The sequence below is a fragment of the Vanessa atalanta genome, chromosome 12 (genome assembly GCF_905147765.1).
Source record: "Vanessa atalanta chromosome 12, ilVanAtal1.2, whole genome shotgun sequence".
In the NCBI taxonomy this organism is placed as follows: domain Eukaryota; kingdom Metazoa; phylum Arthropoda; class Insecta; order Lepidoptera; family Nymphalidae; genus Vanessa; species Vanessa atalanta.
In genome coordinates this window covers 11,141,020-11,160,771 of record NC_061882.1, presented here as the reverse complement: position 1 = coordinate 11,160,771, position 19,752 = coordinate 11,141,020, and the positions used below count along the sequence as shown (strand labels likewise).

At 31.3% G+C, this 19,752-nt stretch overlaps 3 protein-coding genes across 3 annotated transcripts; 2 read left to right on the top strand and 1 right to left on the bottom strand.

Moving 5' to 3' along the window:
• Positions 1-5,221: 5,221 nt before the first annotated feature.
• On the bottom strand, positions 5,222-7,706 carry LOC125067842. Its single transcript, XM_047676641.1, has 3 exons — positions 7,446-7,706; positions 5,917-6,046; positions 5,222-5,358 (listed from the first exon to the last, which is right to left on the bottom strand). Exons 1-3 carry the CDS (start codon positions 7,529-7,531, stop codon positions 5,257-5,259), a joined length of 318 nt encoding a protein of 105 aa, XP_047532597.1. The 5' UTR covers positions 7,532-7,706; the 3' UTR covers positions 5,222-5,256.
• A 339-nt stretch (positions 7,707-8,045) lies between these two features.
• LOC125067621 (GTPase HRas) lies at positions 8,046-16,718 on the top strand. The gene is made up of 2 exons (XM_047676296.1): positions 8,046-8,667; positions 11,987-16,718. Exons 1-2 carry the CDS (start codon positions 8,272-8,274, stop codon positions 12,164-12,166), a joined length of 576 nt encoding a protein of 191 aa, XP_047532252.1. The 5' UTR covers positions 8,046-8,271; the 3' UTR covers positions 12,167-16,718.
• Positions 16,719-17,338: 620 nt separating this feature from the next.
• On the top strand, positions 17,339-19,752 carry LOC125067798 (conserved oligomeric Golgi complex subunit 5). Its single transcript, XM_047676580.1, has one exon. It carries the CDS (start codon positions 17,440-17,442, stop codon positions 19,678-19,680), a length of 2,241 nt encoding a protein of 746 aa, XP_047532536.1. The 5' UTR covers positions 17,339-17,439; the 3' UTR covers positions 19,681-19,752.

The window sequence follows — 19,752 nt, the reverse complement described above, 5'->3', positions numbered from 1 at the left end:
GATATTCTACCTTCAAATAACAGTACTCAGTAATATTGTGTTCCAGTTTGAAGGGTGAGTGAGCCCGTGTAACTACAATCACAAGGGACATAACATCATAGTTCCCGAGGTTGGTGGCGCATAGGCGATGTAAGGAATGGTTAATATTTCATACAGCGCCTTTGACTACGGGTGGTGGTGACCACTTACCTAAAGGTGGCCAAAATGCTCGTCCGCCAAACTAAAAAAAGAAAAAAAAAACATCCCTTAAAGAACAAAATATATCTATACTATTATAATAGTGAAAAGTATGAGCGTAGTTGAATTAAACAAACGGACAAACTGCATAATCCATTATGTGTTATACTTTTAACGTTTATTTTCGTAAAAGCAATATTTACATTAAAAAACTATTATTATTTCTCTAGAACGAGTCCCACATGTGTTTGACACAAGAAATGGGGCGAAGTTTTAAAACTTGTATAAAATATTACTTACAAAGTTTACGATTCGAATGGAAGGAATACTTGTACTCGTACGTTACACGTTAGTACGTACGCCAATATTGTATATTTGTATATTTTGTATTTTTCCAGCACTCAAACTCAAACTCAAATTCCTTTATTCAATATAGAAGCATTACACTTTCTTATTGATGGTCAAATTAAACACTACCACCAGTTCGGAAAAAGGAACACCCTGACCTGAGAAGAACCGGTGAAAGAAACTCAGCGGGTCTTTTTTTTTTCGTCAAATTAATTATATACATAATTGTATATGAATAGAAACAGCCAGTAGGCGATCGTTTCATTCCCAAGGTGTGCTACCAAACATAAACTCACTAATTGTATAGTAAACTTTCGCACACAAGCGTTCCTTAACAATTTTTTTAAATTTTTCTTCTTATATCCCTTATAATATGTCATATTACGTATTCTGTAGCATTATATATAAATGACAATATTATATATATTAATCAAGGCCGTCTTACCCCTTTTCGGGGCCCATGTGGACGACCTTTTTTTCTCTGTTCGACCTATCATATTAAAACTGTATATCAGTTAATAAAATAGTCTCAATTATTTATTTTTTTATGTTGCCCTTCGAGAGGACTCCAATTATCTCGCGAAACCCTAGTTGGCCGTAACGCTTGTAATGTTAATTATAAACATATTTACAATATAAGCCGTTCGGGAAATGGACACAGATCAATATGGATTTATTAAAAAGTTAATAAATTAAGGTAAAAACTAAAATTTAAAAAACGTAAGGATGTTGTGAGCTTTTCTATTAAACAAAGTATTAATAACCTGTGCAGGGATGAGCTTTTCATTGTTGTATTCGTATACAGCCACCTAGTGGGTTATATCAGGTAATGGAGAAAATATTGTAAATTGTTTTAATCAAATTTTATAGGTTTAATAAATATAACTTTTCTGTGGTGACTTAACATAAATTCATATAAACTCATGAAATTATTCTTCGAGCCATTGTTGCCGGTATTGTAGCCATTGAAACCACTGCAACACGTACTGACAATATTTTTGAAAAATGTGTACCTTATCATAAATTTAACATTAATATGTACCGGTCATTGTGGACAGTTGGCCTCAATTAATTCTCAAATAAATGAGATGATTGCGAGGGATTGTAAAATATATTTGTGGGAGAATTATTATACAACGTGATTTTATTTTGTCATCTTAAACTACTGAAATTACAGATATAATAAATTCATTTAATCCTTGGGGGATCTCCGTCAAGGTTACCTGGCCTGAAAAATAGTAAGGTAATTCTAATTTGTAAATCCGGTAGTACTTCAGACTCCAATATTTATAGACCCATCTCTGTACTACCTACTCTTAGCGAAATCATTGATAAACGAACACTAAATCTGCTGGTGTCGAGATAATCATAAATATTTTAAAGCCTCGTAATAGTCATAGGATGCTTTAGGGATTTTGTGATTTATCTAAGGCAATTAATTGTGTGCAACTTGAAACACTGGTCAGATATACTAATAAATAATAATAATAATAAATATTGAACAACATCACACACATTACTCTGATCCCAATGTAAGTAGCTAAAGCACTTGTGTTATGGAAAATCAGAAGTAACAACGGTACCACAAACACCCAGACCAAAGACAACATAGAAAACTAATGAACTTTTTCTACATCGACTCGACCGGGAATCATTTTCGACTTTGGAGTGGCGTAAAAAACCCGGAATACACACTACACGGCCACGGAGGTCGTCAATGCACTCATTCTTCTGAGTACGTATCTGAGCAACCGGATTTAGAAGGTTGATGTGAATGGGAACAACTATCCCGGGGCTCCAGTTAGTGTGGCAAGGCAGAAACAATTTAATCATTATCAAAAGTTGTTAATTTATTTTATTGTATCTGTTATTTAATACATTAAAAATAGCGAAAGCAACTTCGTTCTAAATGGGTGACCCAAGAGGCCTCTCGCTTATTATTCTCTACCTATTACAATAAAGCACATTTTGATATTAATTTAGAGATATATTTAACCTACCAAAAATGTTTATGTTATGTCATTTTTTTTTGTCAATAAATATAACTTAACCCTAATCTTGACGTAGGATAAAAATAATTAAGTTACTCGTATTTAAGTTACTTTAGAATTGAAATAAATGATTTAACATAATTGAAATGCTCTTTAATTAAAAAGTCCTACTTACATCATTCAATTTTATTAGCGTTTTTGATGTATTAAAGAGACGTAGATAGTAATTACATTACTTTCATTAAGCCTCCTATTAACATTTCAAATTAAATTTAGACTAATATATTTTTAATTTTGTAAAGACGAATCAATTAAGATTTATATTTTTAATGAGGCAAGCATTAGCATTAGCAGCCTGTAAATTTTTCCACTGCTGGGCTAAAGGCCTCCTCTCCCTTTGAGGAGAAGGTTTGGAGCATATTCCACCACGCTGCTCCAATGTGGGTTGGCGGAATACACATGTGGCAGAATTCCCTCACGATGTTTTTCTTCACCGCCGAGCACGAGATGAATTATAAACACAAATTAAGCACATGAAAATTCAGTGGTGCCTGCTTGGGCTTGAACCCGAAATCATCAGTTAAGGTGCAAGCGTTCTAACCACTGGGCCATCTCGGCTTTTAATGAGGCAAACCATTTAGAAATTGCTTGAAAAACCCTTTTTCTATTGTACATTTTTTAGGCAAAAGGCCAATTCTATGTTTCAAAGCTATATCAATCAATCAATCAATCAAAATATACTTTATTTAAGTAGGCTTTTACAAGTACTTTTGAATCGTCTGTTACGAGACTAGCCCTAGCCTCCAATACGGTTCTACGTCATAGGATATCATAATTAATAATATTATTAATAATGTCACATTATTATTATTACATATTATTACAATTATTATTGTAATTAATTGATCAATAATTTGTACAACTTTAGTTGGTATTTTTTTATAACATTTAATACTGGCATGTAACACTATTTCTTATTTTAAAAGTGATTGAGCTGTCATAAGGAAAACAATTGGATGATTGGGGCATTGTAAAAAATATAGAGAGAGATTGAAACATCATGGTACAACATAATTTTATTTTGCCATCCCGAACTACGGAAATTACACGTCATTTAACAAACTATTTAAAGTAAAGCTACCACCGGTTCGGAATGTAGATTCTACCGAGAAGAACCGAAACAAGGAAGAACAAGAAACTCAGTTGTTACTCTTTTTCAACATCTAAAAATACAGTCATGTTAGTTAAATACAATTGTATATGTAGGTTATGTCTTCTGCCTGAAAGTGAACAAATATTAACTCCACGCTGAGCTGGCTCCATTTCCCACACAATATTACACGTGAACTTTAAATTGCATTATGTATTTATTTAGTTTATTTAATAAGAGCCGAGATGGCTCAGTGGTTAGAACACGTGCATCGCAACCGATGATTGCGGGTTCAAACCCAGGCATTCACCACTGTATTTACATGTGCTTAATTTATGTTTATAATTCATTTCGTGCTCGGCGGTGAAGGAAAATATCGTGGGGAAACATGCAAGTGTCTAATTTCAAAGAAATTCTGCCACATGTGTATCCTGTACCTGTATTGGAGCAGTGTGTGGGAATATGCTCCGAACCTTCTCCTCAAAGGGAGATGAGTCCTTAGCCCAGCAGTGGGAAATTTACAGGCTGTTAATGTTAATGCTATTTATTTAGTGTGCTGCAAAAAACAAAAAACAGTTTATTTTCTTTCTAATACATGTAGTAAGTGTGTCAGTAGAACTTGGGTCCCGGGATAAATGAGTTCTTGTGTGACGCCTAACTGAAAAAACTACAAATACTTACATAAAAGTTATAACAGTATATGCATATATGATGCAATTAATTTTGGAGAAGGTTTTAGTATATAATACGATATGTGAAAATATCTAAATCTTCTGTGTATGTAACTGAACTCCTCCTTAACGGTTAGACTGATTTCGATGATTTTTTTACGAGCAATTGAGTGGCTTAAACTGGAGAGGTGAGTGATATCTTGAAGTAAATAAAATTTCACCCAGACGAAGTCGGGACGGATAGCTAATCTTATATAAGTAGCTGCACTTCGCAGTTTCAGACGCTTTTAGACTTTTTCCGTGTTAAACGTATGACGGCGCATGGTGCGCCATCTTGTTTATTCATACTGGTTGGAAAATAGTGTTGTGTACTGGTTGGAATTGTCAATGGGAGTTGAACGGCGCTCTAGTGAAGCGTCGCGTCGATGGCAGCGCGGCAGCCATCTTGGATCGACAGTTACATTCAAGATTTCCCGCGCACCACGTATGCGATGAATCGCTAATTTCCAACATTATCTTTATTCTTTTATAATAGATTCAGTGATTTATGTGTGTTTGTCTGTATGATTTATTAACGAATCGATATTGATGACTATTGTGAATATATCTGTGTAATTGATTTGTTTAATTAAATATTTACTGAATTTGTGAATCGTTCATATTGTTCATAAAATCGTTTGAATATACGCCCACTTATCTTGAATAATCCTGATATTGCCCATAAAATGTCTATAAATATAATAAATGTGAAAACATTTAAATATCTTATTTTAGTTTTCACTTTGGAAATTGAATTTAAATAAAAAATCAACTACAACAGCCACACACTACTCTGAGCAGCAGCCAATAAGTTCTAAAAAACTGTTCTAAATTAAACACCAGCAAAAAGGTATAAATATATATATTGTTTATTTTTCAATTAAGGATCGGGTGGCGCGTAACTTAAGCCTATGTTCCTTAGCTCACAGTCTTCCTGCATCGCGTCCTTCAGAAGAAGTTTCTTCAGTGCTGTGCGACGTACCTTGAAGTAATTTTACAAATCGACGTAATATTTGTGACCGCAGTTTACGTCAAGTTGATGTGGATACAAAACTAAGCTATAATTTGTAAAATTCCTAAAGTTAAATTGGTCTGTAATCCACGAACTTTTAGCTGGTAATGGTCGTGTGTTAGAGCTCCTAGTAGAACCGACTTATACTTGCTCTACCGCACATTAAGCTGATTGGTTAGTTAGTTCGTAAAGTTGGTTGGTGGTGTTGTAAGAAATTGTTAATAATTTTACGGTGATAGAACACTTACCATCAGGTAGGCCATATATGCGACCGCCCCAAAATGCAGTTCTATACTTTATATTTTATTATTTACAAAGAGAAAACATAGATATTCCCTAAATAAAAGACGTGTACAATTTTGGCGACATTATCGCTACATAGCGATCTCTTCCAGGCAACCAAAGGTGTGGGTTCACATAAACGAATAGGCTGATATATTTTTGCATACATTTTTGATACTACACAAATTAATCCAGTACTAAGATAATTAATTCTTGCACCTTGCACTTTTTTGTATAGATACTCACCGCCAAGGTCTGTTGTTTTGCTTGGCGTAATTCCTCTCGAATGAACATCATCTCAGGTCGGAGGTGGCTGTGAGCTTGCGGGTCCATATTAATCTTCAATTTAGGATCTATACCGGCAAGCTGCTGATCACTGGGGCAAATAATAGGCGACTATGAAGAAGTTTATAAATAAAAATTGTAAGCAAGAGTATCTTAATTTTGTAAACAACTACCCAATACTAATCCATGTATAATTTAATTATATAGCTCATCAATTTGAGGAAAACCAAAGACAACTATTACTTCATATTGGATGAAAAACATATGATTGTGGTGTTTAGCTAAACTTACCCTCTTCAATAATAATACATTATTTTCTATTATATTTGTTATTAATGTAAAATCGGATAATACAATAGTGTAATAATACTATCTGATTTTATTTTTTAGGTTAGTTTTATTAATATTACTTATTTTAAATTAAAAAATTAAAACCATGACTAAGAATTTATTTGTTTATTTAAAATAAGAAACAATAATAAAACTCAACCAAAAATACTTTCCGATATTATTGTATTTAAGGTGATTGATTACATTACATATTTTTGTAATTGTTTTAACGAAGGAGTTCGTGATTGCCTCGTTGGTATAGTGACTTTCTTATAAGTCTGAAACCCTACATCGGGCAAGTAGAAAGTTATAGATGTTTTCTATAAATAATTTCAATAGCATTTACGAAACTGAGTGGCCATTACTTTCGGGTAGAGTCGATTTGGTAAAGGTGTTGTTGTTACATTGTCACATGGTAATGTTCATTAGCAGCCATTTCAATTAAACGGTCTCCTCGTTGTATTTCTCAGGCTAAGTACATTATTCTCAACCACCATGAGACCATCTACTCTCAAGTTGAAGTCTCTGCATTCTCAGCATCATAGGTTTCGAGCTATGATTATTTATATGTCTAGTATACTGCCAAAACTGGGAAAGCGCCGAAAAATCTATTGGCCTAATTCATCCTTGCTTCAAAACTTCTCCTTTTCTCCATCGCTGACAGAACTTGTGGAAAAATAGACCTAAATAACGCTAATTAAAGCTGGTAATAAATATTTGAACTTCATGGATATTATCGTGTTACTTTCAGGATCGTAAGCTGCTCTGATCACTTCAGTCTTATTGGACCTGCAAGTGTGACTGAGAAGGCGATGTTTTCGGTTTTTTTTTATAGCGGTGCTCAATGTCCTTCCAATGTGTTTCTCTGGTGCATGTTACATTATGGCGTTCGCTTAGGTACATTTTCAAGAATATGAAGCTTACAATTATTATAAATTTAAACAATTCTAATTCAAATAAATTTATTAAACATAGAACAATTTCTTATTGATTGACAAAATTCTACCACCGGTTAGGAAAGAAACATCTCAGACCTGAGAAGAACTGCCGAAAGAAACTCAAGAAAAACTAAGAAAATTCTGACAATCTTCATTTATAAGAACATAATGAGTGTCTAAAACAAAGCTATAAAATTCGAACTATGAATTTTAAATACTCACAAATTGGCACCGACATCTGCTTCGAGTATACCCGCTTCTTCCAAAGCTTCGGGATCCCCCTCATCTTCTGGTTTTTCAGTTGACATATTCAAAATATATGAACAATAATTAAATAATTTAATAATTTATTATAATCTCAACAACAAAAACAATCAAAGCTCTAAAAAGGGTTATAATGCTCTGTTCTTAATTCTCTTTGTTCTTATGTCATACAATAATGAATATAATAATTCAGTTATTTTTCTTTCTTTTTTTTAAAGAAATGTCTGTTTTATGTAGGTATGTGTTTTGTGTTAGGGACGTCATTATATTTAAAAGAAGACCTTAATATTTATTTCAAAAATACAGCGCCATCTTAAAACTGAATCTCGAACTATTAACAGTCAAATGTACTTTAAAATAATATTTTAAACGTACGACATAAATTAAAACCATAATACATGTTACTTAAAAAGAGCAAAAGCTTTCACGAACTTAAATTATTACAACTAAATAATTTTACATAATATTTTATATTATATTTAAATTTAAAGCAAATAGGTATAAATCTTTTCATTCTGTTATGTCACGTGTAAATATAGTCTACTTAGTCTGTGGTAGAAGGGTGAGTGAACTGCCTCATTGTTATTTATTGCATTTGACTCTAATAATACATTAATTAGCCGTTTTACGGGTACAGTGAGTGCAATAACATACATAACAGGTCGTGACAGCCATGCCGATGTGAGTAATATCAAAGGTGTGGCGCGTTGGTTTGGGGCGTTGTTTCTTAGTGTACCAGTGACGTTTAGTGTTACGAAAAATATTCCTACTATCTCGTCGCAAAATGACCGAGTACAAGTTAGTGGTGGTAGGGGCTGGTGGCGTCGGTAAATCCGCATTGACTATACAGCTGATTCAAAATCATTTCGTGGATGAGTACGATCCAACGATCGAAGATTCGTATAGGAAACAAGTGGTTATAGACGGGGAGACGTGTCTGTTAGATATATTGGATACGGCAGGTCAAGAAGAGTACTCCGCTATGAGGGACCAATATATGCGGACAGGGGAGGGGTTCTTGTTGGTGTTCGCGGTAAATAGTGCTAAGAGTTTCGAGGACATTGGATCATACAGAGAGCAGATAAAGCGAGTGAAGGACGCGGAAGAAGTGCCGATGGTGTTAGTAGGTAACAAGTGCGACCTTCAGGCATGGGCTGTCGACATGACGCAAGCGCGAGAGGTACGTTTGTTTGTTTATTATTATACCACTAGTGACATTTCTCTTGACTCATCAAAAAATAATTCTTTAACTTTAACCCATGTACGAAATGTACATACTTTTATTTACTGTGTACTCAGATGTGACAATGAAACAATAACATTATTCAATTTTGTATTTTCTATTAAACTTGTTACACTAGCATTTTATTTATTCAGAATTGAATATGTCATACACTTACAACTTGTATTGCGAAATAATAAAATCAATTACCATCAATATAAGTACCTATATCATTCTTAATTAATCAATGATTCACATAATCTAAAACAATCATATTTTACTAGTAGAAAAAAGTATTTTATGTATTGTATACATACAACATATTTACACAATATACACAGTCTTATATATAATGTAAATAAATACTGTATAAAAAACAATCATTTATGTATTTTTATTGGTATAATATCTTGAACTTACATTATGAACAAACAAAAATGGTATATATGACCCATGATATACAGTAAGTCAAAGTCATTTTTGGTTTGTATAACTAAACTTTCCTTATTTATACTAATATAATAAATTCAAAAGTAACTCTGTCTGTCTACTGCTTTTTCACGGCAAAACCAATGAACTGAAGTTAATGGAATTTGTTAGTTTGAGCTCCGAGGAAGAACATAGACCTCTAAAATAGGAGTGTATCCACAGGCAACTATAACGAGTATCTAATAAATGCTTAATTCAATTTGAATATAATGCTGTCTATAGAATGTTGTCGTCAAGTAGTATTGGTTACATCAACTAAGAATTCAGAAGGGAAACTAGTGGAACTAATGTGTGTAAGTGTCAGTCATATAATGTACATCCTAGTTTTAAATAAATTCCATTTATTCTCAGTTAAAACTTTTATTTCTGGTACAAGTAAGAAAGTTTAGGGAGTATAAATAAAAAAAAAACTTTTGTTGAGGATAATGCAATTTTTTGTTACTACATGCATAATATATCAAGTTGATCAGAAGTATTTCTATAATACTTAAAAGAAATTCTACAAAATTGTATAGAATTAAAATTATACAATGAACTCAACCTGAGTTAGTAAAGTAATCAAGATTCAATGTGTTTATAAAAATATTAGGGTGTAATTTCTATTTTTGTGAAATTTCCCAAAGAGATTATGTCAATTATACATTGACCTCTCTCATAAATTCATAATCTCTGCCACAATTTTTATGAAAATGGAACATTTAATTGATGTATATAAACCTTTTCTTTTATTTATTACTTGTTCCATTCAAATATTGAAATTAATAATTATGGCTCATCCTGAGTCATCTCTTTATACAGTAACAAGCCAAGAAATAGGATATAAGATAAACATTAGAATTGATCTGTATCTTTTATAGAGGCAATTGTAAAAAACAGTGCATAATAGATTCATAGAAACAAAGAGAATGCTAGATTTTATACTAAAAAAAAATAACAAAGCAGATTCTGGGACTGTGAAACCTCCCACCTTACTTAGATGTTATACAATGATAACTACAATTTAGTCTAGACTCGTTACCTTATTACTTGTTCATGTATTAGTGGTTATTATCAATAACTATTGAATACAATGATATGTGAATTTATTAATATTTATAGAATAAATTAAAATAATTGTTCAATATAATAGTTGTTACACAAGGAGCCATTTAATATTTTCTGTTGTTATATTAATAAAGAATAAATAGATGTACTTGTTGCTTAATTTTATAGATATTATATTAGATTTAAGTTAATGTCACTGCCAATAGTTATTGTCCTTATAAACATGTCTAACATCATCCCACTAACTATAGTAACTCAGATGTTATTTCTCTTCACCCAGAAAAATTGCTCACTCATGTTGAAAATTGTATCTCAACAACACATTATATTGCTTTTTGGCGTTATAATATGTGATGATTGAGTGGTTTTCACAAAGCCCTACAACTACATGGAAGCTTACCTACTGTTAAACTTCCAAATGTCTAAAAGTTTAAGATTAAACAATTATAATGGAATGGACAAAGAAAGTACAAAAATACACTTAAATATTCAAGTAAAGACAAAAATACACATGAAACTTTAACAATTTCTAAAACAGTATGAATCTATATACATCACAACAATTATTTGTACTAGTGTGCTGTCACTAAAACTATTAAACTAAAATCAACAGTACTCAGTATTCTTGTTCCGGTTTGAAGAGTAAGTGAGCCAGTGTAACTACAGGCACAAGGGACATAACATCTTAGTTCCCAAGGTTGTTGGCGCATTGAGGATGTAAGGAATGGTTAATATTTCTTACAGCACCATTGTCTATAGGCAGTGGTAACCACTAACCATTAGGTAGCCCATATGCTTGTCCAACAACTTATGCCATAAAAAATATATCCATAGTTTTTTGCTTTCACCATCATTAGTTTTTAGTGGTTCCAAAATGTATTATTATATTAAAATACATAGTTATCTCTAATATTTTTATTATATCTAAACCTAAGATTTGAACTTTGGACTTGCTACCTTGTAATCTATAAGGCAAGTCCAAACTTCAAACACTGGATTGGGTCAAAGAAAAGTTAATGAGTTTTTTATTAGGAAGTATAGAAAAAGTTTGGAAGTTGGTAGGTGTCCTGTGTCAGATTATGAGACTAGTATTTAGTGCACCAATTTGCATACACATACTTAAGATCTAAGATAAGATGTCCTATGCATTAGGCAATTCTAAGTTGAGAATAGCTCCAGGAGCACATCCCACCTGAGATAGTTCACTGTTTACTAGATTCTTCCTATAGATATACTACATAGATTACTCCCAACAAATCGATAATTATATAAAATTACTTATGTGATTTCTGAAAATAAATAATTTTTTTGTAGAAAAACTCTAGAATTTTTAAGTTGGTTAGATATCTTTAGGTATATTTCTAAACGTTCATGTGTCACAATATATAACTGAAATAGAATATAAATATAGGAAGTTATATAAAGTGTATAAATTGTTGATGTGAGTCAGTTGCATCAGTTGTAGACAATAAATTAATTATATTCAACAAAGCAAACATGTGAATACAATTTGTAACAATTAAAATATTAGTGTACTTTGTTTTAAAATGTCTGTATCATTATGAGCTGATTATTAGGAATTTAGATTACATATCCAATTTCAAAACACTAGTGATGCTTGTCAAAGATATGTATTCAAGAAGTTGTCTTTTTTTGTTGTTATTATATAAAGTTTCCTATTAAAATGGTAATAGAATATTCTAAACTAGTTATTATTTTAACAAAGCACTTGTTTAAATTGCAGGTGGCGCGAAGTTATGGTGTACCATTCGTAGAAACATCAGCAAAAACCCGTATGGGCGTAGACGATGCCTTCTACACTCTAGTCCGGGAGATCCGCAAGGACAAAGAGAGCCGCGGTAAGAAATACAGAAGAGGGAACAAACTCGGATCCCGGCGTACTTTTAAATGTACACTTATTTAAATTAAGATGCTAAGTTTTATGGATATTTCTAATTTGACTTCGATACTTTGGAGTTTCCCTTTTTATAGCTCCCTTATCAAATGTTGATAATTTAAAAATATTGTATACGGAGTGGTCTTATTTAGCTCTGCATTTGACGTTCTCATGTCATAATGGTGCCATTTATTATTAAGAAAGTTTTTCTTCATTACACTCAAGAGTAATTAATGAAAGTTATTAAATTAATTGCATTATCTTTTTTCAAATGGATAAATAAATATTTGCCACTTCAATTTTTATTTCAAATGCAGAATCTAAATAACACCTAATTTGTATATAACTCATAAATATATCTTATTTGATCTTACAAAGTTATCCATCATTAATAGAAAATATCACAAATACATAGCGTATAAATAGGTATTTTATAATAAATTCCAATTAAATATCAACTACCTACAATGTTTGATAACTTAGTAAATCTCAACAAATGATAACATCTACAATCCATTTCAGTTTAAATTGTACAACATGTTTAAACAAATGAATATATAATAAAACCACTTGTCTGGAGTTAATCTTTAATACTTATATATAATTTATTACATCGACTCGACATTGCAGCGACTATAATATATTTTTCTTCAAGTTATTCTCTGTCTAAAGAAATAATACATAAGTGTATTAATATCATTATATTTGAAGCACAATTTACTTGGATACATAGCTTAGCATAGCTGATATATAGACGAGACGGATTATTCGATGATAAACATAGAAAATGAATTGACCAGTCACAATAACCACAAAAAATGATCATGTAAAATTTGAAAGATAGTTTGTGGCCAATAACAATAACTGTCTTTGGTTATAATGGCGGGCAACAATATTAATGTGTAGTTAGTAAGTTGCTAGCTAAATAAATAGATCGTGATAATAAAATAAAGCCTGCGTTAGCCGTATTTCTTTTTTTTTTAAATACTACACACTTATTGGCCGCAATCTCTTTTTCTTTAATACTTTGATTACTTTGCCGCCCGTATTTACTTGATAGCGGAACTCTCGGTCAATTCATTTCTATGTATTGGCGCAATGTAAGTTCCTGAGGGCTGAGTCCGTTGCGTAGAAATAGTTGAAATTATTTTAAATTTTCTTACTGGTTACCATCCTCATTATAATATGTTTAGACATATCCCTAATATGTTAAGACTACAAATACTGCTATCACTTTCTTATGAGTAGTTTTAACAAGAGATGTTAACTTTACAGATTTATTATCTATGTAAGTGGATAAGTAATGAAAATTGTTTTCAACTCGTGTTTGTTTTTATTTTGTTTACATTTTGTATAAAGTATATTGAAATGGATTATTATGTAAAGATAGTTGAAAGATTTTTTTTCGCGTATTTTTATACTACTTGAATTTTTAAGAAGAGGGATACCTACTTTCAAATTAATAGTTATAAGCTTTCGCTATTCATTCATACGTTACTAGATAGTGATATATCAATTTAGAAATGTTAAGTGCTGATGAGTGCAGATGTTATTAGGTGAGTAAAATATATAAGTGAATAGACTTTATTTTTAAACGCTTTTTTCTTCATCTAAATTTATAATAAATTATTTGACTATGATCAATTCGTTTGCTAAGATTCTCAAAATATACGTTTGATCTTAGCAAACTATAATGCCACAGTGATCGCTGCAATCTGCAATTTGCAAGAATTTATAACCTAATAAACTAGTTTTTTTTTTTTTTGCTAAGTTTAATGTTAAACTTTTTAGGTATCACATATATTGGATTTACTGAGCCAGAATTAACTCTAGGATATGCAATTTTTACTCATTTCTCTTTGTATAAAACGGGATTTAAATCCACAAAATAGAAATAGACTAGCACAGATAAATAATACAACCTAACCTAACAACTTCATTGTGTCTTCACAGTTTTGTTTTAAGTCAAGTATTTTGAAGAGGCAGGTGCTAAAGCCATGGTTGTGCGCAATCTTCTACTAATAGTTCTCGATTTCAGTTTACATAAGAGGCATCAATTACATTATTTTAAGTCACTGCCTAGATTTGTCTATGTTTCGAACTGATCTCGGAAACTTTGTATACTTTAGGACATTTCACACTTTTAAGTGAATTATTTATTGCCAATAGTTATCCTATATGCGAATCGCGTCCGTGTAACGATATAAAATTCAAATGCTTATCGATAATTCACAGCTTACATAATATTACAAAACTGAGTTTGTTACATTCTCCGAAATGGCATGCAATTATTTTATAAATATATAAACCACTGTGTTGCCATTTTAGATGTAATAATCCGCCGATGTTTTTTTATAACAAACAATATTATATAACCTCATATAAAAAGATTTTCGAATACAATGTAACGTAACTCCTTAAAAACATTATAATATGTATGTTTCTATAATGTCTGTTTTGAATAAAAAATAAACGACTAAATGGACGGTAAAATACTACCAGCTATTTTATAAATAAAGTATTTTATGACTATCTTAAGATATATCAAATTCTTAGTATATTGCAAGATATTCGACGAAGTTTTAATTCCGTAACAAATGCACGTGGAGTTCTATGAACATGATATTGCGTTTCGGATCATTAAAATCTCGAGTTAATATCTAGCGCCGCCTTTATGCATGTAACATAGAATTGTATAATGTAGAGGCAAACAGATGTATCTTAGTGTATAAAAAGTGTTACACAAAATGTATGAAATAAATGTGCCCTGTCTGAACTAGAGGGTGAAATATTAACTAACATCGGTAGAGAAAACATGTTAAGAGAGTTAAAATTAACAATCAAAGGGCGCTATTTTCAAATTATTCTGTTAATCATATTTAAAAATTACAATTAATAAAAGCAAATTTCTGATAATACCCTCTAGCTACAGCGCCTTTTTGGCAATATATGAAAACCTTATTTTATATATTTCGATAGACACTTATATGAGATACTTCGCCTTACTTCTACTGTGAGTACATATAATCCTAATAAACTACTCTTTGAACAAATATACATTATTCCTGAATAGATATTAATTATAAATTTTTAGTCAATATTAATAATATGTAATTAATAGTTGTTCAGAAATAATTCAAAATTGTTAATATAAGCAAAAAATGATGCAACATATGCTAGCTTCTCATATCGAAAATTATTGAAACGATGTTTAAAAATTAAAAATGCATTGATAATATTTTATATTTTCTTAATGTTTGTAAGTTGTTGAATGTTTTCTATAAGACTAGAAACCTATACTGTGGACGGACTAGCAGCCACGATAGTGTTATGTAGATATCCTTGTCCCATTTTAGTATACTACAAATGTCGTAGGGTTTTTGTCAGTTAGTAATGTTCAAAATTAATGGATTTCTTGATAATTTCACTAAGTAAAGTTAACAAAATATAAAATAGTACAAAAATAAAAAATGTCCAGTAATATATTATCTGTCATTAATATTAATGTCACAGAAAGCGTTTGTTTTAATTTTTTTTAGTATGGTTTTGAAACGGCTGACATATTTTCATTCAATTCCAGACAATAACCCTGCGACATGATTATAAAACACTTAACGATTAATCAAAATCAAAGCTCGACTAAAGTTGTTTTTAATAATTCCTTTTCTACGACTCACGCTAAGAACAAGGCAAAAATTGTAGCTATGGTCTGAAGTGAGTGAATGATTTTTTTTTTGTAAATTGAATGAATTTAAAATATGTTTTTCCGTTATACATAGTAACAGTTTCATTATATCTTATAAATATCAAAGTAAGGAAATGAGCTATCAAAATCATTTGTACAATAAAAGCGCACAGCCTTATGTACTATTGACCTTATACCCCGTTTTGCCAACTCTATAAAATTGTTAATAACTTTAAATATAGTTAGATTTTTTTTTAAATTAATCACTATATTTTGAATGGAATTTAATTTTTATTATAGAAAATAAGATTAATTATTTCATCGGTGACTTTATCACCTTACAAATACGTATAGTCACATAGAAAATAGGTACAATGAAAACAAACGAATTTTTATACAAACATTTAATTTTATGATTTGACAGTTTTGTTTAGGTTTAAGTTATAATAATTATTGTGTACCTTAGTTTAGAAATGTGTTACATTAAATCATTTAGAAGCAAGCTGCCAATGGTAAGACGCCTGAGAATTTTTGCCATGGAAAGATGTAAACGGTTTTATGTGATTATTTTTTATAGTTTTGTTAAGATGATTTATATGCAATCTGTACAACAATAAATATTATATTTTTCTTTATATGTCATCTATTCCAATTAAAATCATCAGGTCTGATGCTACTGCACAATTGTTTGAAATAGTAGGTAATTTAATTGAATATCTATCTGTAAAAACAGCACAACAGTCGTATGTGCTAATCGACATAAATAAAATTGGCAAAAATGACTCGTTTTTTTATTATATTCGACATCTAATTTAATTCTTTCGCATATAACTCAATTCCCTTTATAATTGTTTTTATATTATTTCAAAAGTAAAGAAACATTCTTAAGCCAAACATCGTTTATTCATTTATCTCTTTTCTTCCCTAAGTCCCGACATAAAATATAATTAAACTTCAATTGCTTTTAATGTCCTATATATATTTATATCAAACTATTATATAAATAGTAAATTATTAAGTTATATCTTGTGTATATTATAAACTTTTAAGTGTCGAGTAAATAAAACGAAAAATTACGCTACGTTCCATACACACAATAGGTTTTATATTATGAATTTGAAAAGATTTAGTAATGGCCTATATAATTTCAACATGAACGTAATATTCTTCAAGCTGTAATTTTTAAAAAAAACTTGTACATCCAACTTAGATTAGAAATAGATAGAATACAGAGCTAAATAATCTGGGAACATGTATCAACAAAGGATCCTATTTAAAATAAGAGCTTGTTTATATATTTATGTCTGTTATTTTTGATTACCATTTGGAGTAATAGTCTGTGCTCTAGAATCCAGATATTCTTTAAGGAAAACAGAATACGCCTTTATTAAATTCAATGAATTTCAATTCTGTTCTTTATAGCTTTAACTTGTTCCGAATCTGTTATTGTGTAGAGGAGTCTTTATCTTCACTTTTCATCTGTCAAAGTCTTAGTTTGTCAATGTCAATGAAAGATGACGTTGTTATTAGATATTTAGAATTGTGATGTTTTTCAATATTCGCCGATACTTAATCAAATTTTTTGTAAAGAAAATCAAATAAACTTTAGTACGTAATGGAGGCTATAGACGTGTGTGTCGAAATAGAGAATGATGAGTTCTATAGCAAGTTTCTAGTAGATTCAGTTAAGCCTCTGGTAGGTGAGAATATATCTGTCACCGAACAAGTAACTAAGCTGACCCAAGGCATCGATAAGTTAACAAAAAACTTAGAGACACAGGTTCTTGCTAAGCACAATGATCTCCTTACCCAAGCTAGCAATATATCAGATCTAGAAACCATGTTAGCATCAGTACGTTCCCAAGTGCAAGTTTTACTGCAAAGGGCTGAAAAAATCAAAGAACGAGTCCATACTCCATTTTACGAGTTAGAAAGTCAAACGGTAATGCTTGAACGTGTACAAGTTACATGTAATTTACTTAGACATGCAGCTAAAATACTCACTCTGTGGAGCAAACTCAGTTCAGTAAAAGACAACCCATCTAAAGAAGCTATGATTTTATTTGAACTAAATGAATTAATAGGTGACTATGACTTTGAAGGGATAGCTTTACTTGAAGATGTTTTGAAACAAGTTGACCATCAGAGAAAAGAATTATTAAGAAATTCAACAGAATTATTACAGTCCAGTTTGTTGGTTGGTGACAAGACAAAATTACTTCAATGTTTCAAAGTATTTCACAATTTACAATGCACCGAGGAACAAATAAAAAGCACAGTAAATTGTATACTAAAAGATACAAGAAAGGAAATTGGCATTGCACTCAATGTCCAAATGGTATCTATAGAAATAAAAAAAACAAGTTCAGGTCGTTCTGCACCCGGTAAAGCAAATATTATGAATGCACAAGATTTCAAAATTAAACTGTGGGACAACATTGATAAGCTCTTTAAAGTTGATATTTACAACAGTTGCATGAAAGTAATAATGCTGCAGAATGTTGTGAATGAACTTCATGCTATTGGTAATTTCAAAAACATTGCAAGGAGCTTTTGGAACGAGCTTTCAATAATTTTCAGCAACGAGTTAGAAAAGAGTTCCTCAACAGTAAATCAGTCTGTTGAGATTGATTTTCCAAAACTTTTAAAGTGTTTTAATGATTTACTCTCGAGGTTGAAATGTAAAAATTTGGAAATGAATCGTTCCTGCTTGACTAAATGGGAGAATTCGTTTTTGTCAAAATCCTTAGGTAAGCTACTTGAACCAGTGAGAAGTATGTGGCACCTAAACCAGGTGCCCACTATGGATCAAATAGATAACGCAATAAGAGTTATAGCAGAAGCTCTGAGTATATCACTCGGTGATAAGCACTTAAGCATAAGTTTAGCTAATAGTGTAGCTAAAAGTATCAAACAAATGAACGTAGAAGCAGAACAAAGATTGTCAATGGAAAGTGATGTTGCCCAAATTATAGAGGCACCAACAAGCTCACAACAGAAAAATGCTGATCTTTGCAATTCATTACACTATTTCTCGTCACAAATTAAGCGAGTCCTTGCAAATATGAATTCCATGTTACCACAGGAAAGTGTACAAATAGTCCAGAACAGTTTGAAAGATATTTCAAGTTTACCAGTACTCAATCTATTTGCTGAATCTATCAAGAACTCTCTCTACCTTATTCTCGTCACTATGCATGATGAACCAGATTTAACTAGAGCTGATGATCCAAATAATAAGAATATATCATGTTCCCCCTACATGAAAGAATTGCAACACTTTGTATCCAGGTGTAAAGAGATTTATTTATCTTTGTTTACTGAGAAAACAGCACTGAATCAGTGTTGCATCGACATTTCAAAATCCTGCATTGAAAGATTTGTTCAACATGTGTGTAATGTCAGACCATTGAGTAAGTATGGTCGTGCTAAACTTCAGGCAGACTGTAAACATTTGGAAATTTCATTGTCACCATTGGTAAACGATGTGACAGAGTTGGGCGATCATTATCGCCAATTGAAAGCATTAAGTCTGCTTTTAGAAAAGACACCTCAAGAAGTTGCTAAAAGTCAGCACGAAGGAGCATCCTTGCCATACTCTTTAGTGATGATGTTTCTATTCTCCCATGCGGGTCCTCAGCTGTTAGCCCCTCACACATGTGCCGGATGGAATATACAGAAATTGATTCAATGGTTAGATTCACATAAAAATGAGAGAGACAGGCTTGAATTTGTAGCGGGTTCTCTGCAAAGATATCAAAATCACATTCGACAGAACCAGATCACCACATATGATGAGGTGTACCCAGTGTTACTACAACTTCTTGAAGATGGTAGAAAAGTTTTGAAGAAATAAATATGTGCTATAATGAAATTATTTTTTAAAATAAGGATGTATGTATATTAGAATTTAAGAAATTAAACACCA

Excerpts from the sequence above, each read along its gene's own strand:
- LOC125067798 (XM_047676580.1), top strand. The coding sequence starts at position 17,440 with ATGGAGGCTATAGACGTGTGTGTCGAAATAGAGAATGATGAGTTCTAT.
- LOC125067842 (XM_047676641.1), bottom strand. The coding sequence starts at position 7,531 with ATGTCAACTGAAAAACCAGAAGATGAGGGGGATCCCGAAGCTTTGGAA. Across the intron at positions 6,047-7,445 it reads GCAGATGTCGGTGCCAATTT|TGATCAGCAGCTTGCCGGTA; the intron begins GTGAGTATTTAA and ends TATTTGCCCCAG. Across the intron at positions 5,359-5,916 it reads CAAAACAACAGACCTTGGCG|GTACGTCGCACAGCACTGAA; the intron begins GTGAGTATCTAT and ends AATTACTTCAAG.
- LOC125067621 (XM_047676296.1), top strand. The coding sequence starts at position 8,272 with ATGACCGAGTACAAGTTAGTGGTGGTAGGGGCTGGTGGCGTCGGTAAA. Across the intron at positions 8,668-11,986 it reads ACATGACGCAAGCGCGAGAG|GTGGCGCGAAGTTATGGTGT; the intron begins GTACGTTTGTTT and ends TTTAAATTGCAG.